Source organism: Rhopalosiphum maidis, chromosome 2 (genome assembly GCF_003676215.2).
Source record: "Rhopalosiphum maidis isolate BTI-1 chromosome 2, ASM367621v3, whole genome shotgun sequence".
In the NCBI taxonomy this organism is placed as follows: domain Eukaryota; kingdom Metazoa; phylum Arthropoda; class Insecta; order Hemiptera; family Aphididae; genus Rhopalosiphum; species Rhopalosiphum maidis.
In genome coordinates, this window is record NC_040878.1 from 89,016,683 (window position 1) to 89,038,982 (window position 22,300).

The following is a 22,300-nucleotide window of genomic DNA, read 5'->3' on the forward strand; positions in this document are numbered from 1 at the left end:
TATGAATAATAATTACAATAATTATATAAAATTATAATTTATAAATTCAAATCATCAAACCCATTATTATGAACCTGTTGAACTGTGGACCGTGATACACACAATTAAATAACTCAACTAACTTTGAATTTATGTTTAAATAAATATGCGTTTTCAAAAATTCATTTGATAAATAATATGTATAGAAAAACAGGCTGTGATCATTAAAGGACATAAAAAATGTACATACTTATTTGAAAATATTATCCTTAAGTATGTTTAAAAATTCAAAGATCGGAGCTTAAATCAATTTATAATTGGACGAAATAATCGAGATGAGCAATACGCATGCTTGGTGTCATATTATAATGGTTTTACTGGCTTATACGATTTACTATTAGTAATATTTCAAGTACAGCTATATATATATAGTAAATTATTTAAATAATAATATTATGTATATAAATATAACAATTTAGATTAAACTATATATTAACATATTATATATTATACAAAGTCAAGTATAGACTTATATAGACAAATATAACAGTATAAATAAATTAGCCAAATCGAAATAATGGAAAAATTCGTTTTATATTCACAATAATATTTAATTTCAAAAAAAAACCATTTATAATTTAAAAAGATTAAAAAACCTAAGTATAACATTTTTAATTTTTCAAATTATGGGCTCTGAGGCGCTGAATTCTTCGTCGCCATTCCATATAATACTATAATTATGGCACGCACTAATATGTACGCAGCTTACAGTGGTTGTATGCAATATAGATACATCGTGTTTCACGAATTTAATATGTATCGTTAAAACTTCAATATGAAAGTACATTAAATACAAAATGTTATAAATATTTTATGTTTATACAATACGTCAATTCCTCGATAATACGTAATTCATAATATTTCTACATGACGTACGTATATTTGCTATGGTAAATTTTAAAATTTTTCTAAGAATGTTAGTTAAAAATAAAACACTATGCCATTTACCGCAGGAACAACTGTTTTCAACGAAGTCTATTTTGAATTTTCTACTCGAAAGTTCTACGAGATTTAATTTATTTTATATTATATTTTAATGTGTACGCGCATATATTATTTAAATAGACGCAAATACGCGGTATAATGAATATATCCTTAAATATCGATAATTCATTTCATTCCAGTTTTGAGTCTGTAGGTATATGATGCATTCACGTTATAACACAATTTGCAATTTTAATTTCGAAGACCCGACAATCGAATACGAGGTTAATCGTATTCTTATATTATTAGTTATTCCGTGACTACATTATTATAATTAAAAAATCTACACATGCTTCCACAGGTTTTTATATTTATAAATACTATACACACCTATTACCTATATTGCGAATAACTAATTTACATACGATAAGTCTATACTATAATGAAATAAATCCAATAACCAAATTATTCATGTTCAAATTTATCACATCCAATTACAACACGTCCGTGATAATAATTATTAATTAATTGAGAGGCGTTCAGGTGTTGGATAGATATACTCAATAACTGCTGTATTAAATATAATATATTATTATTATTATTATTATTATTATTATTATAAAGTTAGAAATTTTAATTTTAATTTTTAACAGATTTTTTCAATCGTTTAATATATTTTATATACTTTTGTTTTTCATTTTTGGGCTTATACTAGCGCCCCTCCTCTCTGGTATCCACAGCAACCACTTTCTAAACCACCGTCCATCCCTATTACTATTGCTATCCCTTCAAACGTTGCTATGGATACCGATACCTCGCAGAAGCTCCGAATAATAATCTGAATTTCACATGTATTATGAGAATGACAAAATACTGAACGTAAACATAATATATTTTACCATAAACATATCCAATACTGTTGTAGATGGCCACTTAATCGCTTGCTAAAAGATTAACTATAGAATATAAGTATAATATTACAATATAAACATTTACAAACCATAATATAATTTATAGCCACCTGTTCAGTTATTTTCCAATTTCGTATGTATATTAACTTACCAGTATACCGCTGTAACATTGCGTCACTATTATATGAAACTTGTACCATGTTTGTATCGCACGGGTTTAAGACTTACTTTCGGCATCAATGCCAATAAAATCTAATACATATTTGATATATCCTATTACACAGGATCTAAAACAAAATGTCTAAAAGAAAATACTCATTTAGTATACAAACATCCTGGAAGAGATTTTTTATACATCATTATTACATCAATATATATAATCATTAATTCTAAATAGTACTGTAGTAATAATATAATATTACACACAATATGTTAATAATATTATAATATGTAATATTAATAATAATTTCCATATTATTCTATGAGTGGCTGATCTATTGATCTATATACAATCGTATGGAAATCGGTAAAACCGTATTCACCTGTACCTGTAAACTGTTCGGAGTACCTATCTATAATATATGTATATCTTATTTTTGTTCACATTACTATGTTTATTTATATACGACAGATTGAAGGTTCAAATCAATGATTTGTAAAATAAATTATATGATTAAATAAGCTCTGCATAACAGCAGCTAAATTATAATTATATACTACGACAATTGTTCAATCATATGCAATGTGGCTATTTTCATAATATTTTAATGAATAAATTGTATATTATATATATATATTTTTACTTGTAACTGACCTCGTGTACTTTGTCACTCATTAAAAATACGCCTATTATATTATGTGATTCAAAATGTTTTAAATTGGTTGTTTAATACTAGTTGTTCGCAGACAACAGAGCATTCCTTTTAAACCTTTATACATGCATATTTGCCTTTTATTTAAAAAATTAATTGTTACTTAATTTATAAGTTAGGAAAACACGAATTTTCCCACCGAAGAATGAACCGCAGCACATGGTGCTACATTATTGTGTATCTCAATTTTAGTATGCTTATCAGTTCACTGGAAAATCGTTAATTTGTTTAATACATTAATATATATCGTTATTTTAAAATTAATTGAAAAACTGTAATTTTATACAACATTGATTATTTGTCTAGTTGTATTAAGCTCTACTTCGACAGAGAAAAACTCTTACCATTTTTTACATTTAATTTTCTCCTGGATGTTAGTTGGATCCATAAAAAGACGTTTTTGCATACATAGATATATACAGAATGTATATACAGGTGTTTACAATGATGATCTGACACATTCTAGGGGGTTTACCTCTATGAACTGTTTTCATGTAAATGTCTGCGATATATTACTATAATATGTGCATATTTTATTATTGCGGTATATGATATCTTATAAATTATAATGTTAATATGATTTACGGCGAGTGATAATACGTATTGTTATTATTAGGTATGTTTGAAATCGTGATGCCGTTCTCATATAATATAATATTATTTATAATAAAGGCTAACGACTCAAAAACTCGCCCGCCTGACCAATTCACAATATCGTAGAACGTGAAAAAGCTCGAATTGCAAAATTAAAAATATAATAATCATAAACTATTATTTACCATGCAGCAATGACTCGTCCGCAAATTCCGCACTCGCCGCAACCCCGTGAGGCTGTAGGTAAGTGGCTCGTATACAATTACTAATGCATCGATAATAATTACGCAACATAAATAAGTTCCTTTACCTTTGGAACTTCGTCGCACACGTCTGTGATGCTGCAACGAGGGTCCTAAGAAAACGAAATAAACAATCGGTGAACAATAAATACTATAAATACTATTGGCGTTTGACCTGTTGGCTACTGTCAAATTTTGAATCGATTTGAGTATGAACATCTTAAGACGATTATTGTTTCGATAAATGTAAATTGTCGATTTTAATTTTTCTTAATTTCAAAATAAATGTAAAATATCATCATAAAACAATCACATTTTTATTTCATAGAGGATTTTTAACGATATTTATATCGTTTTCAAGATTTGAGATTTATATCGAATTCATAATTTATATTATACATCACACAGGGGCGCGTCGTATAAAATTATTTTGTGAATTATTTTTTCCCCGTGATAAATATACCAGCTATATAGGGGGAAAACGGAAAATCACGATATGGGTACTTGCGGACGCAGAAACGAAACATGCCACGTCGCCTCGTGCGATGATTTTCATTCTTAAAATAATAATAATAATATTGTATCGCCGTGTTGCGACTGTTGTGCCGGCTCGTCCGTCGTGCTCGGCCGAGTGTGACTTTTTCTTCTTCGTTTTGCTGGAGTGTTTGCCGCGTACATAGTAAATGTACGTGCGTGTGTTATGTATATATACTCGTATATAATATATTTGTCTATTATATAGGGTGATCTATAGCATTAAAACTCTTATAAGTGTCTGTGCCAATTTTTGTGATTTTGAAAGTTACTGTTTGAAGCCAATATATTAAGTATAGATATTTTGGTAACTTTAAAATATCTTTTGATTTAAAAAAAAATTTAATTATTTGTTATCTATTAAAAATTTAAGGAACCTAAAATACAATTTCTGATTAGAAATCTTTAAAAATATTAAGGTTGTCATTTATCAACTTATTGTGATTCACACAATATTAAAGAGTAGAATTAAAAATTAGATTTTAGATTTTGAGCGGAGCGATTATGAATGAATTAATTTTACAATAACGTAGTGTGGCTTTTTTTCGTGTAATTTAAACTAATCACTAAAATCTATATAATATATAATATATTGTATATTTTATAAAAAATAATTTTTGTCTCTTTGTTTCTTTCTCGAGAATTTATAATCCTTCGTAGAATTAAAATTATTTGAACGTTAACAATAAAAGTTATATCAATAATTTCTTTGAAATTCGGGGAGAAGTTATAGCTTCATTTTACAACCTATACTATAGGGTAGTTCTCACAGAAATTCAGTTTTAACTCTTAAGTTTGTTATTTTTACTAGAAATGCTTATGTACAATATAATATTATAAAAAAATATAAATCTCACAAGTCACAGCTATTATGTATTTTTGCAAAATTATTTTATGAACTATTATCCTTAGATTTTTATAACTGAAAAACTACTTTTTGAATTTTAAATTTAGCATAGATATCAAGATTTTCAATATCCACTAAATAATTTGTCTTAAGAATTTAAATGTCGTCTTCAAGTTTGACATTTGTTAAGAGATTCTTAAAACCAAAATTTAAATTATATACATGTACGTGTATGTATTAGTAAATGAGAAAATAGGGACGAGCGTGGCTTTTGAATCACCCTGTTTGGTACCGTATCAGAGCTATAAATACGTAGGTATACCTATATAAATATTATATAGGTGCACGATGTGTATTGTAGGCATGTATTAGGTACAAGTAATTATTTTTGTTTTTTCATTTTTTATTTATCATTATTATTCGTTCGTAGCTAACGTGTTTCATTCATCCTGACGGAATAGAAATCACCGTAGTGTGACGCGCGCATTCACTATGATGGGAACAGGTCGCCCAGGCGATCGTAAATCGTTTAAATTATAATATATATTATGGGTAGCGCTGGGAGTCGATATTATTATTATTATTATTATAAAAGGACGCCGCTTCGCGTTCGTGTTGATTTATATAAAAAGATTTATACCTAAACATGTTGTACACGTCGAGATATATATTGACGCGCCCTATCGTCGATCTTTCAAACGGAACGAGCGTATTTGCTTTTTTCGTTGTTTTTTATTCCCCCGCACAGGTAGCACAGGTAGGCGGTCGTCTGTCTTGGGCCTACGCGAGACCACCGAACGATTTAATAATATTGTGGCCGTAGTAATGTATAATATTATAGTACTAGGTACAATAGAATTAGTATTATTCGTTACGTCCTAAAATCCTTTTTAATATTGCATGAATTGCGCCCCAACTCCCGGCGATAATAGGTTCATGAACGGCGTCCGATGTAAAAATCATGATTTCCATTTCCAGTTATTGTATTATACAGACCGACATTATAGTAATTATAAAATATTCTGGTAAGCTGCAAATGGTGTTTTTCATCAAGTATTACAATTCGAGTGAAATTTGACGTACTCGAATATTTGTTTAAATCGACCAAAACATTTTAATTTAAAATTAAAAACTGTCAACAATTTGATTATGTTTTATTGAAATCGGAAACAACTCAACGACGTTTGACTAATTTGTATTATATCATAATAATATGCTATTGTATAAGGTGCTTCACCAATTGTTTTCACCTAACCAAACTTAACCTAACCCTAATACTGATTTTTTTTTTTAAATCCAGTTGATTTAAATTTGAAAGTTTACCTACTTATAAACCATATATTTTCAAATATTTAGTTTTTTCTATACCGTTCAAATAGTATAATATACTTATTCTATGGTATAATAACAACTTATTTTTTTTTAAATTATATATACTCTGGTCTTTTTCTTGTAAATTATTTATCAAATGATTATTTTAAAAATGTTAATTTATCTAAATCGGCATATTTTGAATGAATAGTTCTTTTAATTAAGTTACTTAACTAACTTTATTATTAAGGCAATAATGAGCCTATCATAATAATGGATTTGAAAGATATGGGTATTATAATGATTTAAACTTCTATAAGTAATTAATTTTAATCTATCAATATTTTATAACTATTTTGAAAATTATCTATGTAGGTTAGGTATCAGTGTGGGTCCAGAGGAGGCTAAAGGGCTTAAGGCCTCACTCTTCTTTAGGAAATGTTACATATATATTATATATTTGTTTATCTAATAAATTATAAATAGTTCATTTATCTTAAAAATGTAAATATAATACTGTTAATATTTATATAAAACCGTATCTATAAATAATCTGGAAAGTATATGCTTAAGTTATAATTATATTTTTTTCCAAAAACAATAAAACTCATAGTTGAATAAAAAGAAAAATAACAATTAACTTTCCAAAGAGTGAAATTGAAATTCATATATTTTATTAACCTACCAGCAGTGTCGAGCAGCACAAGCAGTATGTATCATGTATACTTACACTCGGACGTAGGTTTTATATCTCATATAGTCGTATACCTAATAATATTAAGCCACGTTCAATACTCTAATAATATTTTATTAAATGCGCTAGCCGATAAATGATAATAATAAATTGAGATCATATCGTGTGGAATTCAAGAGTGACATTTTAAATTATAATAATATCGCCTGCGGTGCAAGCCCTCGAACCGGCGCTTTGGTCACGAGTAACATAGACACCACAGTATTTCGGGGGCGGACGGAAAGTAAGGACTTTATTATTGTAAGAATAATATGTTTATTGTACATAAAAATACACATGTAAATGTATATACTTATTTCATGATATATTATATACAGTGCACAGAAGTGCGTGGTCTAAACGTGCATAATATATTAATATAATGATGTATCTACATTGTATGCCTGTTATATGTATGTATTTGAATAAGTGACCGTCACTGCCATATGCTATATTATATGCTGTAGCCTAATCAATAAATCTATAGTGTGGCAATGTACATTATATTACGTTTATTTAAATGTAATTTCAGTGTAAAATCGGTCAAATCTCTAAATAAATATTTACTCTGTAGATGTATAATGCGGCTGTAAAAATAATATCTAATAAATATACTTAATAATGTTATTCCAAATTAGATAGAATTTTACAATTTTGGTGCCCTTAACTATATTATTATATAATATAGTATTAACAACGAGGATACATCAAAATTATAATTTCATACCATAATTATACCATAGTTGTACTAAAATTGTAGGAGGGGGGTGTTAAGAGCTTAACGTTAAAAACTATGTACAATGATTTATATCGTGGAATATTAGGTATATAAGTATATTAAATTGTATTTTTATATTTATGATAATCAGTTCTTTTGTACATACCCAAGAGACACCCTGCCATCGAGACCGGTTCCACTATGTCATGTGGGGATGCGCAGAATAGGATGTTCTCTCGTTGGTCAGAGTATAACGTATAAATGCAATTTTTATGTATGAAAAAATAACTATTTAAGTCATACATTATAGGTATAACGCAATTTACAGCGATCCATAATTTTATTTAAATGTTATTATGTTGTCGATTAGTTTACGGAAAAATAAACAGATAACGAAATTGAACTGAAAGTTTATCGATATTGTTATCGGATAGTTGGAAGAAAAAACATAGTTTTGTAAATTGTACAATAATTTGAGGTGACATTAATCCAAAATCGATGGAAAACAGCTATATCTGTATTATTATATTATTGAAGTTCAATAGTTATATAATTTCAATAAAACATATAGTTGTGATACAAGTTTTACATCTCTTTGTGTACATTTTTTAATCACTATTCGACAATCAGTGAATACGATACTCACATAATATAGATAGCTTGGTAGGTAGTAGGTACCTACTCAGCCCTATCGCCCTAACAAAAAACTATGACCAAATTCATTATTTGGAAATAAAAACTAAAATTTAATACCAATGGCAAAACAGCAATTGAATATTTCTATAAAAACCAAAACCGCAATATTGTTATTATTATTATTATTTGTTGCTAATATTATTACTAAACATTATTAGCCACCACAGTTACTACTACACTCAGTTATTATTATGTGTTTTTCCCGGTGGAAAATATTTTATTTATAGGTACCTCACAAATAGTTTGGAAGAAGTATATTTATTTAACTCATTGTTTGATAATTTTGTTAATTTAATTATAGGCAAAAATGCAAAATAATGTTTCACTTGTCTTAGGGTTGTGTTTAATTGATTTTCCATACAAAATAGTTTTTATTTACAAGTATTAACATTTATCAAGAAAATTATGTTTTTAGATCATCGATAGGTACTTATTAAAAAAATATTTATTAATAATAATTATTTTAAATTTCATAGTACTAAATTACTAAATATATACATAAACGGTGGAACCTGGTTATCTCGAAGTTTCTTATATCGAATTTTTTTCAGTCCCGATCATTCTGCATTAGATTTATTTTAATTACAAATCGTAAAATCGTAATCAATTTATCTATTATTATAATAATTTTTTAGCTGTGTTCGTACATTAAAATTTAGTTCTATGTTTTAAGTACAGCATGTAAAATATTTGTTTTTTATCATAAATATATTTTTGACTTTATTTCAAGTTGTACTAATTAATGATTTAGTCACATCTTAAAATGTGGTGACACAACTTTAACATTAATTTCCATTTTTTTTTATTTTTATTCACTTATTGTAGATAAATTTTGTATAATTTGTTTTGCCTAAAACCTTATTCATTAAAAAAAAAAATTAATTATGCGATGGTAATAATCTAATCATTGTTTCTATGAATAATTATTATCATATCACATATTATGTGTGACACTAGTTATTGAGTTTTTGTAAACGATAATCGTTGAAAAAACCCGATATCACGAATAGGTGACATGACGTGAAACAACCGAAAATACTTGATATTTATATTTTAAAATACCTATAATATTGCTATGAATTATAATGAGTTCATGTTTAATTTAGAGCCATCTCATGAGAAAGTTTATTTAAAGACTTCCCAAATTTACCCCTTGGCCGTGAACGTGGTAACTGTTAAATTACCTCGGTTACCCTAAGTTTCGATACGTCGAATTTTTTTTTTATTCTCTTGGGTCTCCGAGATTCCGCTGTATAATATTATGGTGATTCATATCTGATCATTAAATTTCATAATCTAAAACAGAAATTGAAAATCTGCAAGGTTCTCAAGCAAAGACAACTTTTGATTCTAAAATCTAAACGGTAATTCATCGACAGCAAAAGGTTGTTTTAAGCTTGTAGGCAAGGTTCACACCTTTAGATACCTAATTTTAATAATTGTATTAATTCATATTTGTTGAAAAAAAAATGATAATACGTTCATGTTTTGTGAGTCGTGATAACTGATAAGAATATATTTGATATTTTGATAAATCATGTCTTATCATTTGGCAAATATTATCGATATTATTAATGTGTTATCATGCGTATCCATGGAGATTGTCTAGAAAACAAAATTTCCTTTTTTTTTTATAAATTTGTAAAGTAAAAATTCAATATGATTGACCATTAAAAGTTAAGTAGCCAGTTACTGTTTTTGTTTTATTTTTCCGCTTTACGATGTTTTAATCATTATTATTAGTTTACTGTTTAAGTATTGTTTTAAGTACTTTTTTTGTGTACTATTTAAGCGTTCTTTCAAGAGTGTTGTACAGCAATAGTATATTTGTATTACACTGACGTGGACTGTATGTATAGACTTTTTTTCCATTTATTAAAATGGACGACAATGATTTGGAAGTACTTGATTGTTCCGAAACACCTCGTGAAACACCGGAACCATCTGAACGGACGTCAAATATTGCTGTAGACTTGGTAGCTTACAACATATACCTTTCAATTATATTAACCAAAAACCTATTCCTATTAAACACAATATGTATTTATATAATATTTGTATGTGTTCAGTGAATGTTAATGTGCATTTTTTTCTTTTAGGCTATGAGTCCAGCCAGCGTGTTGGGCAGTCGTAGACCATCGATTGATGGGATGTCCAGCACGTGTACATCACAGTCAGAAGTACGCTCATTTAAAGATCGTCTCAGAGAACATGTTAATCAAGTCAAGGTAAATTGGATAATAATTACTTATTTTTGTGATTGGTATTTGACAATCCATATTCCTAGGAAAGAGCCTCCAACACGGTGGTAGTGGAACAAACTAAAACTAAAGTTCAACAAAATATCAAACAACCTGCTGAACGTCTAGCCCAATTGGTATGTTTGAATATTTTATGATTGTAAGACTTGTTAATTATTTATTCTTATAAACTACCTTACTCAAATACTATTTTTCATAACTTTGTTTGATAAATCTAAATTCTATTTCTATTACATTTGAGTGTAATTGAATATGATTTTGAGTTGAGCAGATGTAGCGTACCTAATAGTTTGTTATGAAATCTGCAAAGTTTAAATTTGTAAACATAACTGCACTTATCGGGACCTATAAATAAAATTAATCATCTATAGCAGTCATCACAATCCATACATAATAAAAATCAATAGTAATACAATTAAGTATTATATTAGGTTATGTTCTAGCCTAAACAGAGGACATAGGATTTTTAGTCTCTATTTAAAAAAAAATGTATTCATTATTTGATTAGGTACTTTATGATTTGTTGTTAGTATTATATTAAGTAACTATTCATTAATTTGTATAGATTTAAAAATGTTTTTACATTTATATAGAACATACTTGTATTATTTTATTGTTATGACAAAATAAAAATAGGTAACTCATATTTTATATTTATTTTTCATCATTCGCAGTTGCGATAACATATATCGCTTAAAACATTAACTCGTTATTTTATTTTTAAAACAAAAACATATTTATTCTTAAAATTATAGTGAATAAAATAAAAAAAATAAAATAATACTTTATAATTATTTTGTATTCACAATAACAATTTAATAAATAATAATATGCTTATAGTTTCTATGTCTTACACCTTAGTATATGTTATTTTTATTTGATAGAAATTAATTGATTTCTTTTTTTGATATCATTTATCACCTATTTATTTTGTATTCAAAGTTTAATTTTGATTTTCAGATGAGTTCAGAAAATCAGGCAATTGCTGCTGCATTAGAGAAACATGAAAAGGATAAGATCAGTAAAAATGTGGTCATAAACAATATGCAAGAGGTACCTATAAAAATAATAATATGTACACAATTTAATGTAGTTAAATATATTATTTACACAGCCCCAGACTGATAAATTGTACAACAGTATCAACACTTGCACTAATTTTGTTAATGTGCACAGATAATCAATAAACAAATGAGTAAGAAATATCACTTAAAATCTCCAACTGATTTTTGGTAGGTAAAAATAAAATAATTTTTTTTTTTTATAATTATAATGATTCCCTCTAATTATTGCACTCGAATTCCATTGTTAGTTTTACCATTAAGTTAAGTTTCTTTCACGGACTGTTTCATCCTTATCTATCAACCATAGTTCCTGCAACACAGCACCTGCATTTCCTCACCTGTCTTGGACAGGTGTACTTTACGAAGCATGGACTTAACTGAATCACGTCATGAACATATGCATTTAAGCTTTTGCATCTGCTTTTTTTTCTCACATTTTTGTATTAATTGAAATCTTATTTACATCAATTATAATTAAAAATTAAAATTAAAAACTAATTTGTTCATTGGAATAAATATTCAGATTTTAGTACATAATGTCTAAAATTGAAATTTATATTATTTTATTGTATAAAGATAGATCATGAAATTGAAAGCTACAATTTTTTCACTAAAGTATGGGATCTTCCTTCTAAAACTGAAGAAATACATGAAAAATCAGCCGAATCTAGCGGTAACTGTCTAAATTATTATTATTTTATTTATACATATTAGATCTAGTAGCTATAAAATGTTTTAATATAAACTAATTTTATAAAACCTATCATTACTATTATTACATGTTAATAATAATAAAAAAAATAAAATAATAACAATAGTATCGTAATATAATTACCTACAAATTAGAAAGTACTAATTTTTGTTATTTCTTTAAATTAATTGCTAATTTAATGTTGTTAATTTTACACTAAAAAAAAATTTAATCATTTTATAGATGCAGAAGTTGGATTTTCCAATGAAGAAAATAAAAAACTAGTCACAGAAGATTATTTAGGACTGACAGATGGGGAGGATGTCGATGTCTTAGATCATTCGTTAGTACCATTTTTGGAAACATCAATAAAAATAAAAGAAGCAGCTGAGAAAATTTATTTTATTCCAGATGGATCACAAGGTAAAAACCCCGGTGATTAATAAAAATATTGTATTTATCTATTCATTCAAATATAATTTATTTTAATTTTTTTTTTCTAAGTTGACGTTTTTAAATTAATTTTCTTATGGATTTTTTTTTAACTTTTAAAATAAATTCTAGTTCAATGTTATTGAAAAAAATAACTGTAGAATAAATCATGTAACTAAATTAATGTAAATAAATGATTTTAGTGGATCTTGCAAAACGGCTGAATTCGAGACAACCAAGATATCTAGAGAGAGAAGGAATTTATGTTGGTACATATCCTCCAACCCATGAAAAATGTCTAAATAAACTTCAACAAAGACTTCTTAAGGCTAATGAATTGTAAGAATTGTTATGAATATTAATATTGTATAGTTAACTAATAATTTTGTATAATTTTGTTGTTAGCCATTGGTTTGGTGAAGATGGTGAACCAATTAGATTAGCTGATCCTTTGACTAGCCCATCTAGCAATTTTTTAGACTCAACTGAAAACAATGGGTATTTGGATATTAAGTACATAAGCGTAAGTATATTATTATTATTGATGCCTTTTATTAACAATGACAGTTCACTGTTTATATTGTGAGTATTTTTTCTCATAACAGTTTATTATACTTTCAGGCAATGCCATTTAAGAGCCCCTACAGTTTCAACGATGACTCCCAAGATTCTAAAGAAATAAAATTTCTTTTAGAATTAGAAATTTCAAAAATTCAGTTTAGTCATCATGCTCTTTTTAGTCGACAACATGTTTTAGACAAGCGATTGTTACAACTGTATGATAAATATAAGTGTCGTCAAGATATTGCAAGAACAAAAATGTTGGCTGGAAGGTTGGAGGCGTTACGCAATGCTAAAGATACTTTGGTTAAGGTTATGGCAGAAGAAAACAATAAAGATTTGCTGGAAAATCATGAAAATCGTTTACATAGGTTCAACAATTTATTAAAAATTGTGATTTTGTTTTAATACTTTTACTTTATATTTAGGTATAAAACAGAAATTAAAGAAACTCGAGCTCAGAGATTGCTGGAAGGCAAATCTGATCGATCTCTAGTATCTAATATTTTGGAAACTTGGAGAGACTTAAAAAAATTAAGAGAAAGGCAAGAATATGTTGTTACTAGCACTAAATTGGAAATAATTGTTGATGATCACGATAATACTGAGGAATGGGAAACAGAGTTCAACAGGTAAGTTTAAAAAATACTAAATCGATAGAAATTTAATATTTAAATAATTTAGGTTAGTAGCAGAGACTCTTGAGGAAATGGGGGAGAAAAAAATTGAAACTAATATTCCTAAAGTCCGAGATCAGGTGTTCAGTATTCTCTCAGATTCATTGAGATCACCAGGAGAACCGATTATTACATTTATTATGTCTAAAATTGAACCTACTTCTGAAGATTCTATTACTGCAAAAGAGTAAATAACAATTTGATTTACATTTTTTCATTTGTATACATACTTAAATAATATACATGTGTTTTCAGCGAGCTTCAACGAAGATTGACATTGTCTAAATATTCAATTTGGTTTGATGTGATATTCAATGGTCATATAGTATGTGAATCTACTTTGCTACCAATCGATGACAGTTTTTCTGTTGATGTTAATCAGAAATTTGTTGTTGAAATTCATCAGTGGCCTAATACATTGTCATTGAACATACATTGCGAAAACCTCAGTTCAAAAAATATGTTTACAAAAAATCCTATAGCAGAACTTTACATACCATTTCCCTTGAGGTATTACTGGTTAACCACTGAAAGACTAATAAAACACTTTTAATCATATTTTTATTTTTAGCAATACTACATTAGATGTTGTTGATATAGAAAACTTGGAGTTCAGTTGTTTTGGCAATCAGAGCTTTCAAAATGCTGGTGTTGGTAGTGGTGTGGAATTTAAAGTATTTCCAGAAGACATGGAAACTCAATGTTTGTATACATCTGGTGAAGTTTTGTGTAAGGCTGGTTGGGGCACATTTAATGATAAAATATTATGCCCTCCTGAAAATTACTTTAATAGAATTTATTCACAAAAGTAAGTATTATATATATATTAACTTACATAAATAGATTATAAATTTAATAAAGTATGTAATTCATTTAATTAGTACCAATATTTTTTCAACTAAAACAGAGAAGATTTTGAGTTTGATGAATGATTTGCATCCAGATCCAAACGATCCAAACAATGTATCATTTTTTGAGGCTCTAAAAGTATGTAAAATACAATTTTCCAATCAATGTTTTTCTAAATGTATTGAAAGTATTCTTTTCTTTTAGAATGTCGATGAAGAAATGATTTCTAAAATGAATTCAAAGTTTAGTGTTAACATATATAAAAAAATGTTGGAATTTTGTTCAGAAGAAGAATTAGATTCTAATCCTAGGCTAAAGTTATTAAAACTACGTGATCGCGGAGAAATAGAATTTAGAATGGCCAAAGCTGTTCCATTAAAAGAATGGCTTATACCAAAAGACATATTTAATGTAAGTTATAAAAGAGTTATTCTTATAATATTTTAACACTGAAGTTAATTCACCTAAAACATTTTTGTAACTTACAAATAATATGCATTTACACATATATGTGTATATATATATATATATATATTCATTATTGATCTAATTATATTGGCAGCTGCGGTCATATTTAGTATTAAAATACTTTATTTTACCATACACCGAGAAAAGTGTGTGATGTATTATTATAATTATCAAAAGATTTTTTTTTTTTAATTTATCTTATTTTTATAATCAATTGTTTAAGCTTCTTTTGTTTACAAATTGGAGGACAATTTAAGTTTGTTGTGGATTTTAAACCTAAAGTTTTGGTGGGTTTGGAAGGAACTTTTTGGAGGTGGGTACTATCAGAATATTTAACGAAGAGGATAATTTGTTTGGTTGTGAGTTGAAAATAAGATTGAGCTATGACTATATTATTATTATTATTATTATTAATATTAATAGTAATAATAATAGAAGTAATACAAAAAAAAATGTTTGTGGAATAACATGTTTCATTAATTTAATTAATAATTATACTAATACTAATTAAATTATGTGAAATTAACAAAAAGTGATTTTTTCTTTAGGAATTTGAAAATCGTGTGGCAACTTCTGAGCTAGCACTTGAAGTTGCTGGTCTTGGACCTTTGGAAACTAGTAGAATCTGGGGGCGTTATTCAGTTATCAAACTTTATGACAAGATCCTAAAGCAATGTAAGCTTGGTAATAGGAATAAAATAACCAGAGACATCATTGTTGAAGACACTGTACCTGACATTGGGTAAGGTACATTTTTGTAATAAAATCTGTTGTAGTGTCAGGGCCGTATTTAAAATTTTGGTACTTGGGGGTACTAAATTCCAATGCTGTTTTATAGTCACCTACTGTTAAACAATTACAATTATAAATATATGAAAGTATAAAACATTTAAATTTAAGGTTTTAATTGGACACATAATTTTAATTTGAAAGAAACTTATGTTAAAATGTATAATTACAGTTAAAAATGAAGTCTTTGAAAACTTACATAATTAAAAAAAATAATTTAATATACTAATATTATAAACAATTATTTAATTATTATAATCTAATTTTGAATAACATATTTGATTAAAAATTACTTTAAATGATTATTATTTATTTGTTATGTGAAAATTAATTAATTTTAAGGAGCGGAAACATATTAAATACTCTCATTGTTTTAATATTGCTAAAACAACAGAATACCAAAATATTGTTTTTGGATTTAGAAAAATTAAAATGCTCAGAATTTATTTTATTGCATTAATATATAATGCCGGTGTTATATTATAATGTTTGTTGTGACTGTAGTGATATAAATTGCAATTAACAAGTAAAAACTACACAACTACTAGCTATTGACTTTGTCATACGTAACACTATAATCAGTTTTTCAAGAAATCATTTGTTTAAAAATGTATTTGAAAGAACATTTCGTAACACTAGGGCCGGCGCTAGGTTTTGCGAGATCCTAGACAAAATATTCCTGATGGCTTCGAAAAAAGCTTTTAAAAATCAACAGTGAAAAACAAAAAGATACATTTTATTATTTTACTATAAATTCATAAAATAATCTTTTTTGTTGATGTTGAACATTTTTTTTTTTGCTCATCACTAGGGCTAGGATTTTAATGTCTTTAAAAATCAAGAAAAATCCCTAGAAAAATGACCTTAAAAAAATGCAAAAATGTATTAAAAAAATGTATTTAAAATAGCATAAAATTTAAAAAAATTTCATTACATGTACATAAATATTTTATTTTACTTCATGTACTAATAATATATATTAATAATAATAAATAAATAATTATTCTTTACTGTTACACTGAATCATGAGAATGTGCTTCAGGTTTTTAAATAGAAATGCCTCCCTGTTGTCTGCTAATAATTTTTTGTAGATAAAAAAGCTCCTTTTCATATATTGTTAGCATATAAATATTTTATATTATAAATCTATAATCTATATAATCTTAAATTTTAAATTCAAAACACCAAAAATGACTTAAAAACCCCTAAAATGCCCTAGAAAATTAGAAAAATGACCTTAAAATCAAAAAATGCAAAATTAAATTTCTTATTCCAATTTAAAAATATTTAATAATGTAAAAACAGTAAAAAAAAAACGTTCAAATAAAATATTTACAGATGTATAATAACTATAATAATATCTATATTTATTATAATTCATAATGTAATATTTAATAATTCATTATAGTAGGTATAATAACCGCTACTTACGTAATTTTGACAAGCCATCTATAAGAAAATGAAATTGTGTATTTTTTTTTCACTTGTGTGTTTATTGATAAAGGCAAATATTGGCAAAACCCATCAATATCAAACAATTTGAAATTATTCCTTATCAAGATTGGACTATACTATTATTATACTTGTATATATTTAATGACTCTGTTGGATAAGTAATTCAGACACAAAAAAAATCCTCACATATTATTCATAGTAAAACTCATATAAAAACGCAAGGCCCCATAAAGCGCTGGGCCTCATAAAGCGTAAGGCCTTAGGCAGGTGCCCAGTTTGCCACCTCCTTCCACCGGTCCTGTGTAACACATTTCAGTTATTACAATTTTTAAATTTTCAACTACAAAGCCATAATACAATATAATGTACAAAGAAAATATTTGGTTAAATAAAAAAAAAAAAAAAAACAATTTTGTGCCCTCAAAGTTTTACTAGAGGGGGTACTTAAAAGTTATTTTCGTTTTTCTTCTAAATACAGACCTGCATACTGTTATACTGTTTTACATTGTATATTTGTCAATTATTATAATATTGTTATTATTTACAGAACCTTAGGTTTGACATTCATGAAAATGTTTCAGCCCAAACGACCATTACGTCCTAAAAGAAAAGAAAGAAAGAAAATACCTGCTAAAAGCTTATCAGGACAAGAAATCAAAGTAAATTCCATAAATATTGTTGATTTTTAAATGTTAATTTTGTATAATATTTCATACTAGGTTGTTATCAATGTTATGAGAGCTTTTGAGGTACCCGTGAGAAAAAATTCTGATATGATGATGGGAGATATAGCAATGATTCCAGTACAGCCATTTATTGAAATATCTTTTAAGAATCAAACAAGTAGAACAACTACAGCTGAAGGCTCTAATCCAACATGGAACCAAGATTTACAACTGATTGTGAGGTTAGACATTTTTCTAGCATGAGATTACTCGTTTTTATTATTCCATCACTGAATGACTACTTTGTGATGGTATTTATATTTATGAAGAGTAAAAATGTATATCATGTTCATTAATTATAACAAAAATATACCTGTTTGTTGTCTGACGTAAATGATCTGATGTTTAACTTAACACACTAAAAACAAGTAAACAACAATGTACAATGCACACTAAGTAAATCTTAAATATGCAGTAAACTTTTAATATATTTTTTTTTATTTGATAAAATATGCATTTAAATGGAAATAAACTTAAAAAAAATAAATAATAAAGTTCCAAACTCTGATTATGATTGATAGACAGGCATATTGTTCATTTTTATATGTGCCAGGAACAAGTTTATAATAATTATCACAAGCTTTAATGGTTTTTAAATAATTACCATATTATGACATATGTTATTGTATTTAATTAAAAATGTTATGGAAATAGATTTCCACATGAAAATTGTTTTCAGTTAAACAAATTAATAATAATAATAATAATGTATGTGAAAAAAATTGTTAATACAATTTTTAATTGCTTCTAAGTTTATTGATTACTTTTAATATATTTATTTACATGTTTATAAACGTTTTATTATCTTCAATAATTATATATTTATACCTATTATTTATATATTATAGTATATTATATAAAATAATTATGGTAGTAACAATTTATTTTTATAAAAATTATATAACTATTATAAACAAAAAATATATCATATTTTTAAAAACTAAATTAAATATATTCAAAATTTACAAATTATAATGTTTATTTTTAATAGTATTCTTGTAATGTAATATTATATTATTGTTGTTAGTATTTATTAGGAATACTTAGATTTTAAATGTTAAACTAATAACTGATCATAATATCAATATTGAGTAAGTGATTATTAAAAAAATAAATCCCACTGCATAAATAATTATACACAACTTAATAATTTAAAATACAACTTTTTTAAACAATTTTATTTCAAAAGGTTTTAGTAAAAACTAAAATATTCTACGGCTTGCTGTTGTACATTAACTACATTATGTAATATTGTAGTGTTATTTGTCAGTTAAATCAAACAATTAAACAAAACAAATATAATTAAAAGTCTAACAAAAATCTTAATATTTATTTTTTTACAGATCAAATTCAGTTGATTTATGTCCTAACGAAGTTCAATCTATTGATGACTGCATTCATATAAATATGTATGATGAAATAGTTATTGATATACTAGAAGATGGTAGAACCCGAGAAACAAACATACATCAACGTTTGGAGAGACATTGGTTAGGAAGTTGTGTAATACCTATATCAGCATTATTCAATAGCTCTCAAGTAATTGCATTAGATATACTTATATAAGTAATATAACATATCTTAGTATAATAGCACTATATAATATTTAAAGTATCATTTTATCATCATCATACTTTACTTACATTAAGTTTCGGTTATTTTTCAAGACTGTATAATAATTATAGCTATTACTAATTATGTATTCGGTTTTGATGTATTTTATTTCTAGCAATGGTTGTTTGATACTTATCATTCTATATCAATTTTAATAATAAAATTGTTGTATATTTCTGACTGGTCCTAATATTATTATATTTAAAATATCTTTATTGAAACAAATTCTGTTTATTTTTTTATAATTAAGTGAAAATGAGGATCAAACGAATCAATTATGTTTAATAAATGAATTATTTAACAATAATCAAATTCAAAGTTATCAATATTATATTAAGCAAAAAAATATCAGCTATCTAATGAAATTTTGTTATGAAATAATATTGTGAAGCGAAACTTTTGAAAAATTATATTTATATCAACTACTTTCTTATTAGTTTGTTATCATACTTAATAAGTGTTTTGGTTTTTGAATTTCCTGTCAATTTAATTTTGAATCAGAAATATTAACCAATATTTAATAAGTGATAAGGTTATATGAAAATGTATTTTTGTATAGAGAATTTTTTATGGTTTTTATGAAATAAATATGTTTTGTATGCTATAATAAATCATTAATTTCTATTGACTTATGTTTGTTCTTAATAGTCCTTGTTTTCAACAAAATTATTAAAATTAGACTAGGAATTTTTATAACTTATATTTCATTATATCACTCCCCACAATATTAAAGACATTTATTAACTTGTTATTTGCTATGTAAGATATTAATAATTATTATGGGCTAGCATAACTAATATCATCTTAAGTTATTCTAAAAATACTATTAACTATGTATGTGTATTGTGTCCTTATTTTAAAATATTATTCAGTATATTTATTTTATTTTATTTCAATATTTTTCCAGATTGAGGGAATATTTCAAATGAACACACCTAGACACCTCTTGGGATATGAAAGACTTGTGTCAAATTCTGAAAGCTCTCATTATAGGAACTCAACTTTTCTGAGCTTATTTATTATGGTCCAGCCTCCACTGCATCATCCTGAACCTATTATGGTAAGTAAAATCTTAAGACTAATGAATGATATAATATTTACTTGCATAATGCATATATTTATCAGGCAATTGTTCCATTTTAAAATGTTTGTCAACAGGTTTGAAAACTATCTTTCTTTTTTTACTTTAATTCTAAATATTTTAATATTGAGTATTTAAAGTTACTTATTTTAATAATATATTAAATTATTTATTTTTAATCATTAATACATATGACATTTTTTAGTTTTTTTTTTATTATTATTATTTATTGAATTAATTTTAGAAACTACATAATTTTGTCATATTTTGATTATTTGATTTAATTTTCAATGTAAATCTATTATTTTATATTATTATCTTTTTAATTACAAGGTATACAATTGAACTAATTTAATGTGTATTTTAACATTATATTTTTACACAGAACCACTAAGATAGCTTATATAAGTATAAACTATACTTAGGACTGAATAGAAACATGTCATTAGATTTATAAGCTGAGCACGTATGACTGATTTATTCATTATTTTTATTTAAAAAAAAATATATATATTCAGTTATTCAATGGATTTATAAAGTTAAATGCGTTTAATGGATTACAATATAGATATTTATTACTTTATTTTATCCTTTAACACATTTTTTTTAATTTGCTCTTTACCTAATTAATAGTCTTGAAAATCTCAGCCTATCTAAAGCATAATAACGTTAAGTTGTTTTGTACCCTTGCTCGTTTATTAAACCGTTCAATTTTCTCTTCTTTTTAATCAGTGTAATTGAAAAGTCTTGCATAAAACATATGATCATATAATTAATATCGTTATCGTTTGATAAGTTCCTATATTAATTATATAATATTTTTTTGGGATTTAAAATTATTATATTATTTATAATTCAATTTTTTGTTTTGTTATAATTTTATAGGAAAGATTGGACTGCAGCGAATCGTTTAATTTTGAGCGATATTTAGAGTATTGGTCTGCAGAAGGGGCTAAACAGTTTCCCCGAAGGCCCGTGAAAACATTAGTGATACACTGCAGCGGTAAATCTGTTTGTGTAACTAGATTCTTTAGGCCGTTGCCGCTCCCTGGTACGTAAATGATACATTTTCATTATCACTTGCAGTATTATTTTAAGTTGCACACAATTTTTAGCTATGTGGTAGATATATATATATATATTATACATTTAGAGTTTAATGTGGCACAAAATTATAGAGGGCACTGTGATTTTTATTTTATTTCTAGCGTT

General features: G+C 26.1%; 1 protein-coding gene across 3 annotated transcripts in view; it reads left to right on the plus strand.

The window, feature by feature from the left end:
• Nucleotides 1–22,300, plus strand: part of LOC113554199 (coiled-coil and C2 domain-containing protein 2A) — a 40,160-nt gene that overhangs the window by 12,625 nt on the left and 5,235 nt on the right. The window contains exons 1-21 of one of the 3 annotated variants that reach the window (XR_003405242.1): nt 10,070–10,397; nt 10,521–10,649; nt 10,709–10,798; nt 11,643–11,735; nt 12,323–12,419; nt 12,681–12,860; nt 13,073–13,208; nt 13,275–13,392; nt 13,491–13,801; nt 13,859–14,062; nt 14,115–14,294; nt 14,363–14,617; nt 14,679–14,915; nt 14,989–15,094; nt 15,161–15,367; nt 15,973–16,166; nt 18,216–18,327; nt 18,388–18,575; nt 19,737–19,932; nt 20,915–21,067; nt 21,974–22,139. Coding sequence is in view for 2 of the 3 variants with exons in the window: in XM_026957935.1 (XP_026813736.1) it covers nt 10,302–10,397; nt 10,521–10,649; nt 10,709–10,798; nt 11,643–11,735; nt 12,323–12,419; nt 12,681–12,860; nt 13,073–13,208; nt 13,275–13,392; nt 13,491–13,801; nt 13,859–14,062; nt 14,115–14,294; nt 14,363–14,617; nt 14,679–14,915; nt 14,989–15,094; nt 15,161–15,367; nt 15,973–16,166; nt 18,216–18,327; nt 18,388–18,575; nt 19,737–19,932; nt 20,915–21,067; nt 21,974–22,139 (3,448 nt within the window). In the remaining variant the exon portion in view is untranslated. Of the gene's footprint in view, nt 1–10,069; nt 10,398–10,520; nt 10,650–10,708; nt 10,799–11,642; nt 11,736–12,322; nt 12,420–12,680; nt 12,861–13,072; nt 13,209–13,274; nt 13,393–13,490; nt 13,802–13,858; nt 14,063–14,114; nt 14,295–14,362; nt 14,618–14,678; nt 14,916–14,988; nt 15,095–15,160; nt 15,368–15,972; nt 16,167–18,215; nt 18,328–18,387; nt 18,576–19,736; nt 19,933–20,914; nt 21,068–21,973; nt 22,140–22,300 lie in introns of those variants that run through there. The other 2 variants (XM_026957935.1, XM_026957936.1) reach the window with 2 other exon arrangements.